Here is a 12,678-nt window from a genome sequence, read left to right on the forward strand (position 1 = left end):
GGTGGAGTCAGCTAATCGGGTGTTGCTGAGAGGTTTGAAGAGAAGGCTAGAGAAAGCCAAAGGAAGCTGGGCTGAGGAGGTACCCCGTATAGTCTGGGCGTACCACACCACTGAGCAGTCAGGAACCCATGAGACCCCGTTCAGTTTGGTCTATGGATGCGACGCAATGATTCCAGTGGAGATCCAGGAGAGCTCGCCGAGATTCCAGAACTTCGTAGAGGAAGACTCGAATGAAGAGAGAAGGCTGAACCTGGATCTACTGGATGAGGTCAGGGAAGAGGCGAGATTGAAGGCTGAAGCGGTGAAGAGAAGGATTGAACGAAGATATAACTCGAAGGTGATGCCGAGACAGTTCAGAGAAGGCGACCTGGTGATGAGGAAAGCCCACCAGTACGAGATGGAGAATAAACTGTCGCCCAAGTGGACTGGACCGTTCAGAATAACCGAGGCGCTCGGGAACGACGCCTACCGCTTAGAGACATTGGAAGGAGGGGCGATTCCTCGCACTTGGAACGCCACGCACCTCAAGTTATATTACAGTTGAGAACTTTGTAAGTAAAGATAAACACGAAGTTACATTACAATGTCTCTGTTAAAACAGTTTGAAGGGGGCACTCTTTTTTCCCTAAGGAGGGTTTTTAATGAGGCCACCCAATAAAGAGAAGTTTTCAAAGTACAAGTTGTTTTAGATTGCGTGCCTGTTGTTTTCAGAAAGTTTTGAAGAAAGACCTTGTCACTTGTATGTGGCTTAAGGCAAGTTAAAGATATATTGCATGCTTTCTAAAGAGTTTTAAGTCCTCATCGTCTTTCGGCGATCGGAGGCACCAGTTAAAAGTTTTAAGTCCTCATCGTCTTTCGGCGATCGGAGGCACCAGTTAAAAGTTTTAAGTCCTCATCGTCTTTCGGCGATCGGAGGCACCAGTTAAAGTTTTAAGTACTCATCGTCTTTCGGCGATTGGAGGCACAAGTTAAAGTTAAAGTCCTCATCGTCTTTCGGCGATCGGAGACACTAGCTAAAAGACCTCAACGCCCTCGCGCGTTCTGAGGCAAGATAAAGACCTCCTCGCCGTCGAGCGAGCGCAGGCGAGGAAGAGTGAAAAGTCCTCAGTGTTTCTGGGGGCGAGAAGATGTAACCCCTGGGGCAATGTAGAGGCACCAGTGAAAAGTCCTCAGTGTTTCTGGGGGCGAGAAGATGTAATCCCCGGAGCAATGCAGAGGCAAGTAAAAGACCTTCTCGCCTATGAGCGAGTTCAGGCGAGCTAAAGACCTTCTCGCCGATGAGCGAGTTCAGGCAAGGTAAAATCCTTCTCGTCTCGAACGAGTTCAGGTATGGTGTTGAGGGTGGACGAAGTTTGGAAGGTGGTTGAGGTAGGTTCGAAGAGAACGCCTAGCCACCCGGTCTTTTGTTCTGAAGTTCAGGAAGGTAGAGAAGGATCCGAAAGGCGCCTCTACCCCCAGATAAAAGAACAATGGCCAAGGCATGAAGCCGAAAAGGAGCTGATATTGCCAAGAGTCTTTGGCGACCAGGAAAAGTTCAAACAGTGGCGAGAAAGTTAAAGACCCGTTTTGATGAAACAAATCGGGTGAAGAAATGTTTTAAGCCAGTGGTTGAGTTAAAGTTCGTTGCTTGAAGAGTGATTTTGCACTAAGGTTAACTACCTTAAGATTACAAGTTGTTAATATGATTATTATTCGAAGTTGAAATGGTTCGAAACAGTTAAGTACAAGATCGTGCCTACGAAATTACTAAGTCATTTCTCTAAAGTAAATTGCGCAAGGGAAGTTGAAGCAGGCAAAGAAGTTACAGGAAGAAATACAAAGGCAATTTCATTAAGTAAATATCAGTTCGGGGTACGTAAACAAAAAAAGAAGAAAGTTCATTACAAAATGCAAAGAAAAAGCATAAAGATGGTGGATGAGGGGAAATTGATCAGTCTTCGGCGGGAACCACTTTCCCATCCACCACCTCATTGTTGAGGGATACCATGCTGAGATCCAGATCGGGGAACAAGCAGGCGAACTGTTCCCGTGCAGCTTCGAATCCAGCAGCCAGAATTTGGGCAGAACTCAGATTAAGCTCTTCAATCTGTTTCTTGAGTTCTTCAGTTTGTTCTTTCAGCCCCTTGTTCTGCTGCTCCAGCTCTTCTACTTGCTTCTTGAGTTTTTCGTTGACTTCTTGAGCCTGGAGAAGGTCTTCAGCAACCTTCTTGGATTCTGCTTGCACTTGGCCCAATTCAACAGCGATCTTCCCCTTCTCCTTGTTGGCCTCGGCAAGCTCAGCCATGGCGTCGTCCCTCGCCTTTTCCACCTTTCCCAGGAAGATCTCCCGATCAGCGGACCTCTGCTCCAGTTTCTTCACCTTGGCGGTGTCAGTTTTTATTAGGGCCTCTAAGTCAGCCACCTTAACGCGATAAGGCACAATCTTGCTTTCCAGCTCAATCTTCTCTTGAGCCAGAAGCTGCACCTTGTGGCGAAGATCGGTGGCCTCCTTGCACGCCAACCGGAGCTCGGTGCTCATTGCATCTTCTACTCGGGAGTGTTCAATCTCCGCGAGTGTCAGATTGAAGGACAACTTCTCCACCTCAACCCTCATAGTGCTGTTCTCAGTTCGAAGGTTGAAGAGGTCATCCTGGAGCTTCCTGGTGGAGCTCTCCACAGCTCTAGTTATAATGATGGGGAAGTCTTCAGCTTGGCAGAGAAAGGCTCCCACATCCTTGTGACCTCAAGAGGGAGGTTTGCTGCTTGTAGAGGCACCGGGAGGGCCTGTTGTTGGCTTTCGCCGCCACCTTCTTTAGTTGGTTCTTCAGTAGGCGCTTCTGGGCGTGGTGGCGACGTCGGGGATTCGGTAATCAGAATTGGAGAGGTATGGGCAACCTCATCCCCGATTGGAGCAATATCTGCGGCTGAGGCATTTGAAGGAGGACCCCCTCCAGCTGATACATATGGCGTGGAGGCGCTCGGGGGGTCCTCCATGAAGTTTGGCTTGGGAGCCTCAACCGCAGGTGGCGCAGTTGCCAGTGGAATTGCTTGGACTGGTGAGGCAGGAGCTGGTGGAGATGGCAGTGTTGGGGGTGGAGCAGGCGTGGATGGCGGTGTTGATGTTGGAAGAGGGGGTGGTGCAGATGGTGAAGAAGGTGCCACCCTCTTCCTCTTCGTAACAAGGCCATCTTCAGTGGCCTCGTCGTCTTCCTCCTCTTCCTCATGGGCTACCTGGGGGGTTTTCCTCTTGGGTCTTTTGAGGGCAAGTTTCTTGCGTTGAGCGGCGGGTTGGACATCGGAAGGAGCTGGGCCCTTGGGTGGCGATCGGCCCTGTGCGGCGGCGATCTCCACCACAGAATTTGGCACTGTTTGGGAACCCGTTGCCAACCCGTGGGTTCGGGCGAGCGCCCTTAATTCAGCAAGCTTGCCCTGGCCCAACATATTATCTGCATAGAGCAAGAATGCAAGGGTTAGTTCAGAAGGAAAATGAATGCATAAGGCAATACGCAGCAAAGCAGATAAAGGGTGCAGAAAAATAAAACCAAAGTCTTGCGCACAACGCACAAGACGCCCAGAAACAGTTAACAGGAGTAAGTATTAGAACAAGAATTTAAACGCTCTAACCTATTCGAATTTCGAGTTGGTCCTCGAAGAACTCGAAGCAGATAAGTGTGGTGGCGAGGAAGGTGATGTTGGCGTCTGCCACACTCTTCCAGAAAAAACAGAGATCTTTGTCCAAAGCGCCCATGCTATCAGGACTTCTGGGTCTCCTGAAGCAGTTTTTGGACTCTTTGTTCCCCTTGTTTACCCAATACAAGGGGAAACCGTCGAGCAAGGAAGCGTCTTTGTCATTGGGACGCACCTGGACGAATTTGCCCTTCCAGTCTTTATAGGATTGCTGGAAGATGGAGAGGATCGACCTCCCAACAATCCCATTCAAGCTTACCCACAGGCAGTCTCCTGGGTGCTTGGCTTCGAAGAGAAATAAGAAGACATCCACCGATGCTGGCAACCCCAGGTGGTCGCACATGACTTGGAATGCTCGCACGAACGCCCAGCTGTTGGGATGAAGCTGGGCGGCGGCGATGTTGAGCTCGGTGAGAAGCTCCCTCTCAAAGCGAGTGAAGGGAAACCTGAGTTTCACCTTCTTGAATAGGGTTGTGTAGACGAAACAGAAGGCTCCACCGGTGTTTGCCTTGTCGTCAGCACAAACTGGCAGGCTAGGGGGGCAAGGTAGCACTGTCATCTTCTCATCGTGCTCCTTGTGGAATGATTGGTGAGGCTCATCCCCCTTCGTCAATCGCAGAACTGCCCCAGCAGTGTTCACAGAAGATGTTTCCCCCAACAGGGTCGAGTTGGCCCAGGGGTATAGTTTTTTGAAGTCTGGTGGGGGGACGGAGGCTCCTCCGGTGACAGGCGGAGTAGCCTGGGCCAGGTTGGGGCGGGAAGGTGCAGGCCTCTCAGCCTGAGAAGACGAAGCGCCACGTACTCGCAGTGGGTCGTGTGCTTGTGAATAGGGGTTTCGTGATGAAGGAGGAGGATTTGGGGTGATCTTTGAGCGAGTCATTGTTGAAGCTGCAAAGGAAGAAGAAAAGGAAAAATGATCAGGGTTCACAGAGGCTGACTCGATCATGAAAGAAAGGTGAAAAACGAACGAACGTAGGTTCGTTGAGACGTTGACAGAGCCCTAAGTTACGAAGAAGGAGAAATCGCAAAAACAACCCACAACGTATGCACCAGACAGTTAAAGGATGATGCGAATCGGTTAAAATGCAGGAAAAACCAGCAGAAGAAGGAAAGGAAGTACCTTTTTATAATCAGGAAGGCGATGAAGAATGTTGGTGATTCAGAATGTTGAAGAACGCTGAGAGCTTTTTTGCATAAGAGAGTTGGAGCGTTTGAGGATACGAAGAAAAGTGATGGAACAGTGGAGTGAAAATGGGTTTAAGGGTTTTTCGAAATGGGTTTGGGAAGCGCAAACGTTAACTGAAGGTAACCGTTGATGAAGCCACGTGTCGAACGATGGAGAATGTTTGGTGGAGCGACAGAGGAGCAGAAAGTGCAACCGCTTGGAATTCTGCGCCAGTGCCACGTAGATGACGTGACTCTTTTAGTCTTTTCGCTAGACAAGTCTTCGCTTAAGACTGGGGGGCTTGTGTACCGCCCTGGCAGTCAGAAGTGATGATGTGGCATCCAGCTACGGTATGGGCGTGTTGACAAGGCGCCAGGTTGACAGAAGAGGAGGAAGTCGGGGGCTCGTGAAGTCGCTAGTTATTAAGTTGGCGTGTTCCGATCTCCAGCATACCGGCGATCGCCCAGTTGAAGGTGAAGTCGCCAGATGTAAACTCAGGCGACCAAGCGATTGGAGATCGCCAGAGCAAGCACATCGCCGAAGATGAAGGTGGTGCAGATTATGAAGGCGGCCGGTGAGACCACAGGGAAGGTGTACGAAGGCACCCTAACTCGCCAACTCCAGTAGAGATCGCGCTCCCAAGTTAGCTATGCACTGGGCAGTACCATGCATAAATAACTTAGCCAAAAAGAGATTCAGAAGCAGCGCCCAAGTCAAGGAGGCTCCAGATGATGGCACGTGTACGACTGGATGCGAGCCACGTGTCCAGGTCTGTAACTGCCAGGAGAGAGAAAGTAACCAGGTATATAAGAATTCTCAACGAACTTTCTGAGGTACGCACGTTCAGATTATACTCTTTACGCTTGCGAGTTCTAGAGCTTACTGTGAGAGAGAACATTGCACGGTTCCTTGAGATTTCTTGAGTGTTCTTGCTCTTAGTATTTGGTGGTTCGGTCACTGACTTGGGCGTTGGAGTGCGATCGGCCGCAGCGGCGCCGCTCTGTTCTTTTGCAGGTTCTTGAGGTGGATCTTGAAGAAGGACGGAGGTTTGAAGCGGTGCATACGTTGATCCTTTGACGAGGCAGGTTCCAACGTTCTGGTCAACAGGCAGGATCATCTTGATTCTTCTGATTTTAAACATATGGTTGTTTAAAAGAAGATTGATAAAAATAAATAGGAAGAGTTCAACTCATATTCGAGACCTTTGCAAAAAAAAATCATACTACTATTTTTTTGAAAAAAAAAACTTTATATAAAAATAATCTTTTTATATGTTTTATTAATGACTTTCTTTTTTTTTTTTTCTTTCACTGAACCTAATAAATGATAAATCTTTGTATCAAACAAAAGAGTAAGTACTTTATTAGATTATTTCAAGAGGAAATACCTGAAAAATATTCAATCAAAATTTTAAAGCAAACATATTTGTGAGTATATGTTTTGGTCATTCATCCTAAAAACGTAAACACTATGAATTTTTTGGAATAAATTCCATGTGAATTTTTATGGGATTAAAAGATCAAATTGTCTCTCTTATTCTTATCACTCTTGTATTTTTTTTTTTTATTGTTGTTGTCTTTTGTTTTTCTCGTTTTCTTGTCATAGTATAATTTTTGCCTATGTATTATGTTATTGATGGATTTAAAGAAAAAGTGTTATAAATAGTATAATTCAAAAATAACATCCAGATTATATAATTCAAAAATTAAAAAATAATTTTTAATTTATATAATTTTAAAATTTTATTTTATGTGAAAATTGTGCAATTTGAAAGTTACTTTAAATCCAAACTATTCTAGAAGTCATATTTTTTTCATTCAAATCCAAACTATCCTAGAAGTCATATTTTTTTTCATAAAAAAGAGACCTTTAATTGATGTCCATTTTACTCTTATGAATTTTCTTTAATACAATTTTTAGTTTTGGATTCCACAATCAAAAAGTTTCTATATTATACCATTCAAAAAGAACTTTAAACTCAAGGCCAAAGTAGGAATTTTCCTATTTGTGGAAGGGCACACGAAAAATATAGGGTGTAAAATGAGTCTTTTGATGTAATTGCAATGTAAATTTGTTTTGCTTTCATTGGATTGTGTAATTTCGGTTCCATAAGATTATAAACATCATGTTGATGTTTGTTTTTTTACACGTTCAGTGTTATGAACATGTTTTTAAAAGTAAGAATACTATTGTAATAAAATTACTAAAATAAAAATTAATTTTAAAAATCAAAATAATTAGTTATTATTTTATAAACTAAAAATATCATTATTATCTAAAGTAGTTTCTATTATTAATAAAAAAGTATAAAATAGTTTCTAAATTAGTATATAATCATTAACTATTATGGTTTTAGCTACTTAGTATTTTATATTTTAAATTAGTTTTTATTATTCTTCTATTAGAAACTAATTTGAAATATAAAATTTTAGTTAGATAAAATCTAGGTAGTTAATTTAGATACCAATTTAAAAATTATTTTATAAATTTTATTAATAATAAAAACCATTTTAAATACAAATAAATTTTTAATTTTTAGATTAGTATCTAATTTAGTTAATATAGTGATTAATTATTTTTTTTCTCTAAATTTAATTTTTTTTTATTTTTTTAAGTGTACATTTCTTGATAGATTAATTGTATTTTTTGTTTTAAAAAAGCGAGTGTAAGATTCATAAATCGGACTATAAAAGGAATCACACACCATGATATAATATAAAGAATGTTGTTTTAATCTATGCATAATTTTTATGTTTTACTTGTGTGTCCTAATTACGGTTAAACTCAGAGTTCAAGAATAAAAATGGTTTAAAAAGCAATTAATAGGTAGCACATTCTGATTTTCATATTTGATAAGGTGCAGACTTTAATGTCGTGCAGCATTCCAGTGCACATGTGCAATTGCTCCATGACTAGATCTTCCAACAACGTTTTTACCAAATATATAAAAGAAAACACGTTAAAGAGTTTCAACAATAACAACGTTCCTGCATAACAGTACCTAATTGCTTGCTGTCCTTCCAAAAGGAAAAGTGACTACACTGTCATTTTTTATTTGATGACTCGCTTCCCTCCTTTTCCCCGTTTATTACAAAATAAAATTGTTACTCTTAGAAAGATAAGACCTAGAAAACTATTGAATGACTTCGTCTTCTTTCTTTTTTTGGACAGATTACTAGAGCTTCACTGATTCTTCTGGCCTCAATACTACTACTTCAGTCTCAGTCGTCAGGTGTATTCCGAATGAGGGAGGTACCGACAGAAGGCACTCTGACGATCAAATCAATAAAAAGAATATTCGGCACTCGGGGTGTACAGTGATAATGACATACCTTTATTCTTAGAGTGTGTGCTATTTATTTTATTTTAATGAGTTTACCTTATTGAGTCGAATTAGTGGAGTACTCACACTGAATGGCATATTACCTAATTCTTAATAGTGGTTTAGCCTTACAAACACTGATTTGAACGTTAATGAATTAGGTGTGTCGGTCGACCTGCATGACTGTGCAGGTCTCAATCAGCTCGATCAAGAAGACCGAATCGTGATAATGACCAATCGATCCATACCAATTCAAAAATATATTTTCGTAATCACAATCTAATTTTGTTAAAGATTCTAAATATAAGTAATGTAAGTTAAGTTATGGTTAAAGTCTTATACCAACATCAACAATAATCAACTTGGGATAATGCTGTTGTGAATCACCTTGCCATTATTGCGTGCCCAGTTGGATTATCAAGCTTCTTAACTAAAACATGGGAATAAAGTCACATTACACTACCAAGCACCGTGAATCACTTGAATGTGATGCTTAAAGTAGTTTGGAATTTAGATGAAGATTCTAATATATATATCCACTTTTAATTTTCATTTCTTATCAAGCTTGTGACTTTTGATATCGATGGAGCTCAATTCAATATTATCTTCCAATTTTGTGTTTCCTTCTCAGATTGTCCATGCGGGAAGAACAGGAACCTATTCCTCTTTGCTCTCTAACTTCAACAGCGTTAGATTCTCTAGACAACTCAACTGTTTCGGAGGTAACATTTTCTTTTCCTCTGTACGTGTACGGATAAAAACATGCATGGTTGGTATAATTTTAGGGTTTTTGTATACATAATTTTATGTGTTTTATTTTATTCATCATGGCGTATCTAGAACTTACATTTTGCTATCTTCATTGTCAGGCTTATTTCTAAGGAACTATGAAGCCTTGAATAGCATTTACATGGCTCATAAGACTGTCATGAGTTCAGTTGGTAGAGATAATCTTGCGGCAGAAACGAGTTTCCATCATATGAATGGCATAAATGGCTCGGGTTACAGAAATGTGAGAGTACTTGATGCGTTTGATGATGTGTATGAAGGAATTGTAATTGATTCAGACCGGTTACCAGACGACCCTACTAACTTCGCAGCTATTTTGCGTTTTTCTCTTTCTCATTGGAAAAGGATGGTAACACCTGATACTGATACTGTTGTTAATTCCTCTGAAATTAGCTTCGGTTACTATAACCACAGGAGAAGCGTATATATAATGTAGTTGAGGAATGAAGGGCATGGATATTTTCAATTTTATTTTGTTTGTGATTGCATTTGTTGCCTCATGAAGGATTGACAGAGGCTTATCTGATGATTGCAGGGAAAGAAGGGGATTTGGCTTAGATTGGCTTTAGAGCAATCTGACCTTGTTCCAATAGCTATTAAGGTAACACAACTTGTTGATTGATTACCTAAAAAAGATAACTAATTGGCTATAGAAGTGTTTTGTTTTGCCATATATTCAGTTATTTCCTGTGCTACTAATTATAGAAGAGTTGTTGAACCTATGACTGTGAGGTATCTCATGCTGCTCTCAGGAAGGCTTTGGATACCACCATGCGGAACCAGGATATGTGATGTTAACATACTGGATTCCTGAAGGACCTTGCATGCTTCCAGTCAATGCATCACATCATGTAGGAGTTGGGGGATTTGTCATCAACTACAGCAATGAGGTATTAACATAACAAACTCAAGTAAGATGATACTAAACGAAAAACATAGAAACCCAAACTTCAGTTTATTTTTTCCTTTTCTTCCCCAAAAAAATGATCTCCTTATTCTGCATTTCCTACTAAATTTTTGCGTTTCTGTTATATGATTTCAAACCGTGATTGGCTAAGTTAATTCATTTAATAAGCCTTGCGTTAATATAGTTTCATCTTATAAATTTTTTAAGGTCCTTGTAGTCCAAGAGAAGTACTGTGCTCCTGCAAATCGTGGTCTTTGGAAGATACCAACTGGATTTATTCTACAGGTAGTTAATTTTGAAGGTTCACTTCACCCAAGTTTCTTGAATGCTTCAGAAATAAAAATAGAGGTGGTGGTTTCTCTACATTTTATATTCCAACTCAAAATCTTTACCACTTGTCTTAACTTTTGGCAGTCAGAGGAGATATATGCAGGAGCCGTAAGAGAAGTGAAGGAAGAAACTGGGGTGAGAATGAGATATTTCTCTGGTGTTACTTCATATTAAATTTGTTCTTGCTGCATAATATAGAATCATTGCTTAAAGTTACTGCTTTCTTTTATTGCTTGTTGCCCATGTTGCAGATTTGTACCGAGTTCATTGAAGTCATAGCATTCAGGTAAGAGCAAACTCCATACTCACTTTTATGTAATCTTGAAAGTTTAAATAGCTTTTGATGATTCTGAGTTATATTAAATCCTATTCCCACAAATATTTAACCAATTGAGTACGATGTGATATAAATTGAAAGAATTTCATTACTTGAAAATTTTATCTCGCAAGTGTCAATCAACTAATTACCGAGTCCAGTGTGGTCAAAGGCCTGTTTTAGCTAGACAATACTCACAACGTTGTTAATAAAATGTGCTACAAAGGTTTTTCATTGCATGGTGGCAGTAGTTTTCTTGTAATTTTCTTAACCTACAAAGTTTGATTGATTGCATCATCAATTCCAGACATGCACATAAGGTGGCATTTGAAAAGTCAGATCTGTTCTTCATCTGCATGTTAAGACCCCTGTCAGCTGATATCATTGTTGATGATCCTGAAATTGAAGCTGCGAAGGTTAGATAATCTTACTCATTGACAATGACAAATGAAAACGACCAATTAAGATCGAGTAGCCTTTCTTTTCCATTCTCTCAAACTTGCTGGAGATAAATCACACATCCACTAAGAGGAATATTAGTCCATAGCATAAAATGATTAGTGTAACACTGTTTTTATACATTCGAGTCACTTGTTTGTTATACTGTTTTTCATGCATACAGAAATAATTTGTAACACTAAATTACTTATCTAATTCTAGAAATTGGATCTGAGATGGGACACTGACAAACTGATTCCTGTCCAACCATGGTTTTGGGTTTCTCACGAATCATGATTGTTTTGCTAATTCAGAATAGTTGATGTGATGTCATGCAGTGGATGCCTCTGGTTGAGTTTGTAGAGCAACCACTTATCCAAGAAGATTCGATGTTCAAGAAGATCATAGATATCTGTATTGCTTGTGTTGAGAAGCGCTACAGTGGCCAATCTGCACATCACATGCTTTCCAAATTTGATGGCAAGTCATCTTCCCTGTACTATAATGTCATCAACATGGAAGATAGCCACTGTATTGGCAATTAAAGCACTCAAAACTCAAAAGCATGTGCAAGTGCTTTTAGCTCACTATACTACTTTAATTCTTCTCAAATTTGAGCAACAAGTTGATACCTGAGATAACCTTAAACTCTAGATAGTGATGCCTAATTTGTCAAGTAATGAAACTGAGATTTTACATACATGATGGCTTTAAGAGCAACGATGAATGGAGCATGCGTAACTGTCACACTTGTTCAGTTGTTCCTCGTTCACTGATCACGCCTTTGCAGTGGAAATTTTCATTGTGTACGTTCCGACTTGAGCCAAGCAAAATGATTGTTGATCCATCACGTAACATTCCCTTCCCAAAAAAAAAACAAGAAATTGTCTAAAGAAACCCAAATAGAAAACAATCAAGAGAAGAGATGATATTTCCACAACATACAGTAGCATCATAAGTGTTAATGTGCATGTTGCCATCAGGTTGTTGTTTTTTACATAGTAAATGAAAAAGTAAATCTTAATTTTTACTTATACATATGTCGACAAAAAATATGTAACGTACGTCCTATCAGACCAAAGTGTTGGATGTGAGCCTGTCTTAAAGAACCTAACAGTTACTTGTGTTTTGTCTTATATATTGGACGTGACGCTGAACCAAGTCTTTGATTGGTTAGATGCAGCTCATTGAGATTGTTACGTTTTGATTTTTTTTTCCATCATTAACTTATTTATTACAGACATTATCCCATGAATGAGACTCGCAACAACGTGTCTATAGTTGTTTTTGGCATATTAAAACCCACCTTAATTAATTAACATTGTAAGGTGTCCGATGGCATGAAATTTAAAAATGAACAAGTTGTGACCTGTAGCTTCATGTTCTGCCATGACATTGCGTTCACCTAAAAATTGCCACTGAATTTGTAGTCAACATAGCGAAGAACTTGGAGTAGGTTGGCTTCTTCTCCCAACCAGGGAACGACAGCATCATGTGAGAAAATTCAGAGCTTCATCCATAACAAAGAAAATTCAAGACCTCATTATTAAGCTTCAATCATTTTCTAACCAAAATGGTGGTCCATGCTTTACAATTTTCATTCAACAAAACTATGTAACAACATTCATCATAGTAAATCTTCACTATTTCAATCACTCGCAAATATAAATAATGCCAAAATATTATAGAAAAAAAAAAGGCATGCTTGTAATTGGTCCTAAAATATTTTGCTTATCATTGTCATA

The 12,678-nt window shown here is 40.3% G+C and overlaps 1 protein-coding gene across 3 annotated transcripts; it reads left to right on the top strand.

Annotated features, from left to right (window-relative positions):
- The first annotated feature begins 8,517 nt into the window (after positions 1 to 8,517).
- Positions 8,518 to 11,705, top strand: LOC137810476 (nudix hydrolase 8-like). Of its 3 annotated transcripts, none has more exons than XM_068611744.1 (9): positions 8,518 to 8,875; positions 9,023 to 9,291; positions 9,478 to 9,543; positions 9,695 to 9,832; positions 10,057 to 10,134; positions 10,264 to 10,314; positions 10,431 to 10,465; positions 10,803 to 10,911; positions 11,272 to 11,705. In XM_068611744.1, the coding sequence occupies exons 1-9, from the start codon at positions 8,737 to 8,739 to the stop codon at positions 11,476 to 11,478; spliced, it is 1,092 nt and encodes a 363-aa protein (XP_068467845.1). In that variant the 5' UTR covers positions 8,518 to 8,736; the 3' UTR covers positions 11,479 to 11,705. The 3 variants fall into 3 exon arrangements, with proteins under 3 accessions (XP_068467845.1, XP_068467847.1, XP_068467846.1); XM_068611746.1 differs by having other exon boundaries at positions 11,248 to 11,374; XM_068611745.1 differs by having other exon boundaries at positions 8,609 to 8,875; positions 9,023 to 9,165.
- The last annotated feature ends 973 nt before the right edge of the window (positions 11,706 to 12,678 follow it).

The sequence above is a fragment of the Phaseolus vulgaris genome, chromosome 2 (genome assembly GCF_000499845.2).
Source record: "Phaseolus vulgaris cultivar G19833 chromosome 2, P. vulgaris v2.0, whole genome shotgun sequence".
Classification (NCBI taxonomy): Eukaryota; Viridiplantae; Streptophyta; class Magnoliopsida; order Fabales; family Fabaceae; genus Phaseolus; species Phaseolus vulgaris.